The following is a 10,152-nucleotide window of genomic DNA, read 5'->3' on the forward strand; positions in this document are numbered from 1 at the left end:
TGAGCTGCAAGATACAAAACCTTTCTCATTATACATTCACTAGGAATATATAATCACAGTAGGCCGTTACACTGCATTGTGGTATATTTGAGCACTTCTGTAATGCTGCTGGCAATTCTATGCACAGCACCTCTATGGTCAGTAGTATATACAGTATAATCACTTCTTTAATTTCTTCTGTGCAGCTTTCTTTTTCACCATTTGAAGCCGCTTCATGGCTTGTAACTGTGATTCTTGAGAAGTAGGACCCTTGGCTCCAGACTGTGTGCTGGTATCTACAGCTGCCTTGCTACTAGAGCTCCCGCTGCTTCCTGCAGAGCTGCCTCCTCCATTACTACTGCCCATTTGACTACTCATACTGCTTCCAGATGAACCAACGCTTGGACTAGGCAGACCTGTTTTGCTCACATTGTCACTACTCATAGAACGGCTAAGACTGGTCTTTCCCAGAACGAGTGGTGGTAGTGGCTTTAGTGGTAAGGAGCTTGTGTTGCTGCTCCCCGATCCTGGTTTAGATGTAGAGCTTGACTTTATCTGTGCTAGGCTAGTTGAAACCAACGATTTCGGACCTGCAGCTATATTGGGAGGTTTACCACTGGCAGTCGGTGCTGAGCTTCCAAGCTTTGAGGTTACTGGCACTGCATTGGCAGTCTTAGCTCCGAATGCTGCCCAGCCAGTAAGACCACTTGCAGCAGACGATGATGACCCAGAATTGGAGGAATTCCCAGAAGAGGCAGAGGAGACCTACATGAAGAGACAAGAGAAAATCACCATATATCATAGATGTGTCCTCATAAATGACTGCACAAAAATAGATATCTATTGAAAAAAGATCTACCCAAGCTTGTTGGATTTTCTATGTGTATTTGTGAATGACAAACCTGTCTATGATTTTCACTTAGCATGCTTCTTGCTGCGTACCAAACAAGGATTCTGTAAACTGTTAAGCAGGACGCATGAGGATCTCAGCACTTTGCAGTTGGGAAATGGACTACATTTTCTAATCTGACAGTTTAAAAAGAGAACTATGGGGTAACCTTGTTATCCCATAGTTCTATTTAGGGTCACGTGAGGACATATACAAACGTCCTCTGGTGACCCAAAGCTCAGTATATAGCGGGCTATTGCCCGCAATAAACTGAGAGTGCCGCAGTCGGGAGGGATCCCCACAATACTGTCGAGATCCACCCAGCTGACTTATTGACAGCTGGCTCTGCCTATCTAGAGAGGCCGAGGCAGCTGTGCGCCCCCTCTCACGTCTGTTCCTCCAGTCAGCGCTTGAGGATTGGAGCGGGGAATCCCTGCGGAGAGAGGTGACTGACAGTCACGGCTCTCTGCACGGAGATGATCGGGAAGAGAGTGAGCGACGGTATGTGTTCGCTCACTTCCCAATACATAGAGCTGACGTGTGACAGTTTCAATCTCACACATCGGCTCTAACTATGAGGATGAGTGATTGTCACTCCCCTCATAGTTCTCCTTTAAAGTGTATGTCTCTTCATTGCATGTACATTTCTCCATGTTTTGTCTTTTTAGAAATGCAGCTGAAGAGAAGTACCTGTTGAGCCTACCAAAAATCCAGTAAGCGTCTAGCTTCCTGCAATGGGCTAACTTTCTGCTGCGCAGAAATTCTGAGCAGCCCTGTCTCAGTTCTGCACTACTGAACACATCCCCCTTATGTTGTGGGGATGAGGAGAGGGTGACGTGTTATCCAGTCCAGCAGAGGAGAACTAGGCAGGGCTGACAACACCTACTTGAGATTTCAATGCAGGTCACTTCGCTACAGGAAGTGGATTTTTGTCAGGACCGACTGGTGTTTTTGTACCTGCAGCATTTTTAAAGCAACAATACATGGAATACGGCATTTATTACAGAGATGTACTGAATATGATGTTATTTGGCCCACTCATTTTAATACTGGCACCCTAGCATTATCTGTTGTGCTCCCCACTGTCCACCTTATTTTCACCATAAGGCTATAACAATCATCTACAACACAGGTATCCAACAATAATTTAGATAAAAGAAGGGAACACTCTCTCTGGGAAATAGAATAATATTGACAAAGAAAACAATAAAAGTTTACTCAGCACACATAATCTAGCTTTGTCCATTGTTATCTCTTTCTAAACAAAGCAGTGCTTGCCAGATGGTTCATTGATCCTTTGACAAATTGCGTCTGGTTGAAACGGCATTAATAACGAATGGAAAATATGAAAAGGAAGGACGGCGGCCGTGCGCAGTTCACACTCCTGGCACATCAAGGAAAACTGTGTGTATACAGCTTGGTTCCTCGCTGATATTAGAAAATGACCAATAAGATACCCCATTTCCCTTATTATTCATAAAAGCTTGCAGTTCACATCACCAAAGTGTGTTTATTTTAGAAAATAAACGCTTCTGCTTTGTAGATTATGTGGCTACCAATAGAGTTTACGAAGAAGATCTGTGAGAGTTGTGTGGTGGACTACAAACACTCTCAACATGTGATCCTGCCAAAACAGCATGTATGAAGGACAATCAGCCTTAGATGTTTTCATGGGAAACTAGAATGGATTTTGTCAAATTTAAAGCCTCTACGATAAGAAACATTTTTTAATTCATATGAAGTCCTTGTGTCACAAAAGTATTTCATAAAAGAATCACTCATGACACATATCACAGACCATTATGAATTTGCTCAAGCTGTTTGCCTTTAGACTCTCACACTCTAACTGAAACCCTGTACCCCTGTCTGTATACAGCAGGACACAAAGGGAGGGGGATAGGTCACTACTCTGACTTATTCAGTCGTGTGTGTGTACATTTGCACATTGAGGCCTTGTTTACACCAAATGCAGAGCAGATCCGGTCAGGTTTCTGCACACGCACGCTAGTCTTTTAGATGCGTTTTTGGCTAAAAAAAAAAACAATTTTTGTTTTTTTTGTTTAACATGGGCTTTCAGTGCGTTCCAGGCATTTGCATATCCAGAGCAGATCCAGAGCAGGTAAAATAGGGCCTGCTGCAGTTTTTTTACCTGCTCTGCATCTGCACGCTGCGATGTGAACTGGAGCTCAAAATACCATAGGAATACATTGGACGCAGTTTTGATCCGGTCTGCACCTGCTCTGCTCTGGATCTGCTCCGCGCTTGGTGTGAACTAGCCCTGACAGTTGAACTCTGTAAACAACAGGCTTTTCCTGACAGAGTTAGTAGGTATAGCCTGGAAAAACAAGTGAACAAGAGCCTGGCACTCCCTCTTCTACTGGCATATGAAATAATCTTATGAAATGTTTCGCATAAAAAATAAAACTATTTTCAGGGGTGTGGAATTCCTATCGTCGACACCCGGGACTTGCAGTTTCGAGCGCTGGGAAGGTGTTTTGCTTCTTATCCCCTGTGTGATAGCAATAAAGTTAAGTGAAATACAAAAATGAAAAAAGTACAAATCATAAAAAATGAAATGATAAAAAAAAATAAAAAAATGAAAGCCATCCCTGACTTCTGCATGCAAATAAACGCACACGTAGGACAGCTCGTGTGTGCTGCCTCCATTCCACCAGTGTTGTGGTAGCCGGGCAGAAGCGCTCTCCAACACGCACAATGTGCATTAAAGGGTAGGTTCACTTTCCCAAGTAATCTGGAAAAATGGAATTATCGGCTAAAATTGCTAATAAAAGTGATCTGTTGCTGCAGAGCTGCATGGGGGCTGGATCACATCTCCACTAACCAGATTCAGAACACTCATGAAGAAAAGCAAAGAGTACAAAAAAAAAAAAGGTACAAAATAGAATATGTATCTATATATAATTTACTGCTGCCCAGCCACCTAATTCTTTGCATGTAAAGTCCTTGACACACAGACTGTTTCTCCCCAAACATGCGCTGTATTTACCCATACAGGTAGTCCAGTGCTCTTCGGAAACTGGTTCCGGGGCGGAGTATAATCCCTGAGGTGGCTGGAATCTGGGGATCTCCTAAAAATAAGAAATTCCCACCCCAGATGAATTCCCAGGTCCCAACAATGATGTTGGATAGTCTGAACAGCATTTGCATTTACTGTGCAAGCATCAGATGCTCACGTAGATGAACGCAATGTAATTTGCATTTTTAGTGACCACGTACCTGTAAAAAAGTCGCCATCATGCCAATGAGTGCCCTTGCTTACCCAACTCACATCTTATCTAAATGTTACACTAACAATTTATCCAAACTGTTCTTTTGCCTGTGTGTAACAAGGTAGCATCGAAAGGGGAATAAAGCTCTCCTAAAGTAAATCGCATATGTTCCCTTTAAGATTCACCATCTCGCCATGTTATATAAAAGTATTTTTAAATCACCAGACTTTGCGTAATTTACCGCAAAATATAATTAACAAACCTTGGGAAAAAATTGGGAAACTTGGGAAACGATGTATTCCCACAAAAAAAAAACCCCAAGGAAATAAAAAGAAGAGTTCCAGCTGCTGAGGAAATGAGGAATAAGTATAGTTGTTTTTCCTGTTCCCCCTAGACAAAATGAGCATTTAACCCTTGCAGTGCAGGGAAGCCCCATTGCATGGCTCATTGTTTTCTTCCCAGGAGTCCAGCTTTCAAGTGGACCTTTACCCCCTTTTCACTAAAGATCACATCAGCATGCAGCTCTGCATACTGATATGAAATAATCTTACATTGATTAGTGGAACAAACATATTTGCATTTTACTTAAAATGTATTGTATTTCTACTTCCTGGTTCTCTTCGGCAAAACTGATGTAATTGTGCATGAGCATTGCATCCTGGGAAGGATACATCAGCAGAGCATAGCTGGGACATCTCATCTGTAATCTCATGAGATTTCAGGGAAAGGCATTTTCCTCCCCGGAGATGATGTGCATGGTCACATGTCCTTGTCACATGTGCCAGAGTACCAGGAAGTAAAGGGAGATAGATTAATCCCCCCTTAGTAAAAATGGCCACTGTGAGAAGAATGGGGAGGAAAAGAAATAAGGCATGCAAAGAATAAAAAAACGGCTATTATCATTATTAAGTATGTTTTTGTAGATTACTAAACATTTCTAAAGGTTTATTTGTTGTTATTTTAAAGATATGTGTAAAGGTCCACTTTAACATATTTTTTCCTTGGTACAATATGGATAATCATGTATAAAGAATGGAAAGGATGAATAAACACTGATGTGCAGGGCTTGAAAAATTTGGCGGTGTCTCACCAGTCAGTCAAAAATTTCACCAGTCAGCATGACCTGACTATAGCCTTGCAATATATGTTAAAACATTTTGGGGACAGATAGAGGTTTCTTTTGTGACCCCACGGGGGGGTTATTTTTTTTTACTATATAATGAAAAAAGTACCATAAATATATTTAAAAAAAAGTTTCCCTACGTTATGTTATAAAACATTTATTCTTACCCATATTTTTAGTAAAACATAAAAGTCGGGGTCACGTCGGGTAAATAGACACCAAACATGTCAAGCCTTAAAACTGCGTGCGCAAAAAACGCCCATACGCGACGATTAAAATGCTTTTACTGCTCATCACTTTAGTGTTATCAGTGATTAATGGCTCTAGAATTATTGCTCTCATTGCGACATTTGCAGCGATATGTAACATGTGCGGCACAATAGGCGCAATCGTCGTTTTCGCACGTAGGCGCACCCGACGCATATCTACATGTGTATGTGGGGGGCGGGGACTTAAAAAATGTTTTCCTTTTTTATTTTTTTTTTTGCTTCTTTATTTTTATATTACTTTTTTTTTTAACACACAACTTTATTGCTATTACATGGGGGGCTAAGCAGCCCCCTATGGGATAGCTAATTTACATGACAGGTCCTCTTTATAGAAACATCAGGGGTCTCCAAGACCCTAAATATCACCAAGGGACCCCAAGAGAAGCTGATGAAGCAGAGATCGGAAGCTCCGGCCGGCCGGGAAGCTGCTCGTCGGGCTCCACTGTCTGCTCGTCACAGACGAGTGGACGAGTGGATTTTTCGAGCCCTGCTGATGTGACAATATCTTGGTTGGATACATGGTAGTTGTACATAGTCCCTTTGTGTACAGTGTGAGCCTACAGCAGTACATTTAACATATTCATTCAGGTAAAACTGTATCTTAACTTTGGTAGTTCCACTATACTATGCTGTATTAGGGAGGGGTATATAATGCAATACTTGTGTTAGGAACAAGACATCCTTGTTCTGGAGTACCACTGTTAGCAATATTAAAAACATGTCAATGAAACGATGGTGGGAGTCTCATTGTCCTTTCCATACTGACACTCTCTCTTTAGGGGTGGTGGTCAAGGGTAGTGTGGTGTCCACACCAAGGGTTCCAGATCTTGTCAAATTTTGCTATTTATATACACTGCTCAAAAAAATTAAAGGAATACTTTTAATCAGAGTTTAGCATCAAGTCAATGAAACTCCGTGAATATTGATCAGGTCAGTTAAGTAGCAGAGGGGGATGTTAATCAGTTTCAGCTGCTTTAGTGTTAATAAAATTAACAACAGGTGCACTCGATGGGAAAAAAATGAGACGAGCTCCTAAACAGGAATGGTTTAAGGGTTAGTTCACATCATATGCAGTGCGTACTGGGCCGATTCTGGCTGGAACGCACCACATCGCGGCCGGCTCACTTTTTTGCCGGGCTGGAGGGGGCGTGATGGGCCATTGAAGTGAATGGCACTGTAGCCACGCCATCCGGTAGCGATGCGATCGCCCAGGAAAGCAAGGCCACGCCCCCTCCAGCCCCGCAAAAAAGTGAGCTGGCCACAATGCGATGGTGCGTTCCAGCCAGAATCGCACCGGAACGATGGAAAGATGGAGGCCAATGACATTTTTTTAGAGATGGAGGCCACTGACATTTTTTTCCCTACTCATCTTTCCTGACTGTTTTTCACTAGTTTTGCATTTGGCTAGAGTCAGTGTCACTACTGGTAGCATGAGGCGATACCTGGACCCTATAGAGGTTGCACAGGCATGCCAACTCCTCCAGTATGGCACATCAATATGTGCCATTGCCAAAAGCCGTGGAGAACGTTATGCTGCCTGTAACATCGTTCAGCATGACCAGTTTGGTGGTGGGTCAGTGATGGTCTCGGGAGGCATATCCATGGAGGGACGCACAGACCTCTACAGGCTAGACAATGGCACCCTAACTTCCATTAGGTATCGGGATGAAATCCTTGGACCCATTGTCAGACCCTACACTGGTGCAGTGGCTGGTGCAAGACAACGCCCGGCCTCATGTGACGAGAGTATTCAGCCAGTTCCTTGAGAATGAAGGATTGATACCATTGAATGGCCCCCACGCTCGCCTGACCTTAATCCAATAGAACAACTCTGTGACATTATGTCTCGGTCCATCCGACACCACCAGGTTGCACCTCATTCTGTTCAGGAGCTAAGTGATGCCCTGGTCCAGATCTGGGAGGAGATACCCCAGCATACCACCCGCCGTCTCATTAGGAGCATGCCCCGACGTTGTCAGGCTTCCATACAAGCACCTGGGGGCCATACAAACTAATGAGTACCATTTTGAGTTGCGGCAATGAAATTTCAGCACAATGGACTAGCCTGCTGCATCATTTGTTCACTTAGATTTTTGGGGTGTCTTTGAATTCAGCCCTCTGTAGGTTGATAATTTTTAATTTCCATCAAATGATGTGGCATGCTTTCCTTCCTAACACATTGCCCGGTCCAGTACACATCCAGCATGATATTGTTCCCCATTGAGATCTGATGTGTTTTCATAGTGTTTATTTTATTTATTTGAGCAGTGTATTTTTTTTTTTTGTAGGAAACTTTACTGTTAACTAATCAGATCCATTTAGATATAGGGAGAGAGGTAGGCTGGTTCAGCATGGGTACGATAGGTTTTTCTTTTTTGCCAGACAGAGATACTTTCCAAAAAGATTCTAATGTGTGGTGGCCACTCTATCATCCAGGAAAATACATTTAGGTGAGTACTTTACTTCTCTTTCAAGCATTTCTGTTAGGGTCTCTTTGCCATTATTTCACAAAGTACTGCAGGCAGCTCATATATTTCTAATAAACTGTGAAAAATAGGATTTTGTACTCACCGTAAAATACTTTTCTCTCCGTTCATTGAAGGACACAGGCAACAGATCGTAGATCCTGAATGGTAGGGTAATAATTATACACTTCTGTGCTAGACACAGAAATAGAAAAACCATTCCAGATCTAAGCAGCACTATGTTCTTGCTGACGGGCATAAGGTGGTAGAAATTTAGGATTTCTCTTCAGTTTATGTTTCCAAGAAATGTTCAGTCTTTAATGATTTTTGGTTCCTTACATTTAATTAGAAGGCCTATAATATATAATAATATATCCCTGGTTGCTCCGTACAAATTTTAATAACATTATAGGCAGAAAACAATAGATCACACAGTTTAGCTAAATGGATTATTCATTTTGCTGTTTAGAGCTTCCGGGGAACTAAGTCTGTTTTCTACCTGTTATTTGCCTTTTGGGCTTTATAATTACCTAGTAACTGCAGTTTACCAAAGAAAAGAAGACATTTCAAAACAAAGGAAAATAACGCACGCTACATGCATCAAGACAAAATGTGCAAACAGCATATATATGCTACATCGTTACATTTTAGTTACATAGTAGATAAGGTGGGGAAAAGACACAGATCCAACCAGTACAACCCCTGTGTTAAAGCTGAGCTGATTGCAAAGATCTGTGAGTGGCAATGAGCAAAGTGACAGGAACTCCGCACAACCAAACTTTACCTTTTATCAGATTAGAAATGAAAAGCTTTAATTGAGGAAAGATTGGCTGGATGTTTTAGGTCACTGTACTGTTCGTGTTTCTCTTTATTGCATTAGGCCATAACACCATATATAAGTAACCTACACGCAGAGTGCAGTGGTTCAGTGAGAAATGATTTAAGGAGCACTATGAGGTGAGTGATTTACACTCATCCTCATAGTTAGAGCCGATTTGTGACACAGAAGCTGTCACAGGTCGACTCTATAAATGAGGGAACACATACCGTTGCTCGCCCACTTCCCGATCATCTCCCTGCAGAGAGCCGTGACTGTCAGTCACCACTCCCCGCAGGGATTCCCCCCCTTCCCTCTCCAATCCTCCAGCACTGACTGGAGGAATGGACAGGGGAGGGGGCCGGCACAGATGGCTTCATTTTGTTGGGACATAACATTGCTGAACCTAGACCTGACCAACGGAAGCAACCCCAGATTAGAACACTTATACAATGGAACCGATGACCTATTTGCTTAGTTTAATCCAGGTGGTGACTTTTTTTTGGCCAGGCAGTGTATCAATACATAGAGCTGCAACCTTACAGCTCTTCATTTTTGGGCGTAGCTATCAAATGATAACAATACTGATTGTTCATTTAATAAAAAAAAAAAGACAAGCCTGGTAATCAATTAACAATATTATTACATGAAGGATTTAAAATATGGTATACCCCTACAGAACATGACTAAGAACACAAGTGACTGCAATTCAGTTAGTATTTAAAGGAGAACTTTGAGGTGAGTGCTTTTCACTTCCCTCATAGTTCTAGCCGACCTGTGACAATGAGACCGTCACAGGTCAGCTCAGTAGATCGGGAAGTGAGTGAACACATACCGGCGTTCGCTCACTTCTTGATCCTGTCACGGCTCTCTGCCGTGACAGGGGAGGGACTGGATTCCCCCCTCCTCCAGCCCTGACTGGCGGAACGGACGGTTCAGGTACAGCTGGCTCTGCCTCTAGATAGGCCTCTAGATAGGCAGAGCCAGCTGTCACGCAGCTGGGCAGATCCAGACATAATTGTCGGGCTCCGCTTCAGCTGCGGCTCAGCTCGCGGTATACTGAGCTTAGGGTGACGTCAGGACGCTAGTTTGTGTCCTCCCGTTACCCTAAGGAGAACTATGGGGAAAAGCCCTAACCCCATAGTTCTCCTTTAAAGCACCTAATTTATCCGATTTCCTATTTGTAAAGTGGACCTGTCATCCAAATTCAAATATTTACTGCCCAAATCCAGTCTCAAAGGTTTACATTACCTGCAGTAGTGGAGGGTGTGCCATCTTGAAATCATCTTCTCCTGTTTTGCTCCTTCTCCTTATACTGAATTTAATAACTGGCAGTTCTTCAAATAGCCTTCTCCTTACTTCCAGCTGAGTGACAGCTAT

The 10,152-nt window shown here is 42.7% G+C and overlaps 1 protein-coding gene across 1 annotated transcript in view; it reads right to left on the reverse strand.

The window, feature by feature from the left end:
- The window catches only part of INTS12 (integrator complex subunit 12), a 28,965-nt gene continuing 18,813 nt past the window's right edge, over positions 1-10,152 (reverse strand). The window contains exon 7 of the mRNA XM_018554484.1: positions 1-744. Within this exon, the coding sequence (XP_018409986.1) occupies positions 160-744 (585 nt within the window). The 3' untranslated portion in view covers positions 1-159. The remainder of the gene's footprint in view (positions 745-10,152) is intronic.

The sequence above is a fragment of the Nanorana parkeri genome, unplaced genomic scaffold (assembly GCF_000935625.1).
Source record: "Nanorana parkeri isolate BGI_ZX_2015 unplaced genomic scaffold, ASM93562v1 scaffold161, whole genome shotgun sequence".
Classification (NCBI taxonomy): domain Eukaryota; kingdom Metazoa; phylum Chordata; class Amphibia; order Anura; family Dicroglossidae; genus Nanorana; species Nanorana parkeri.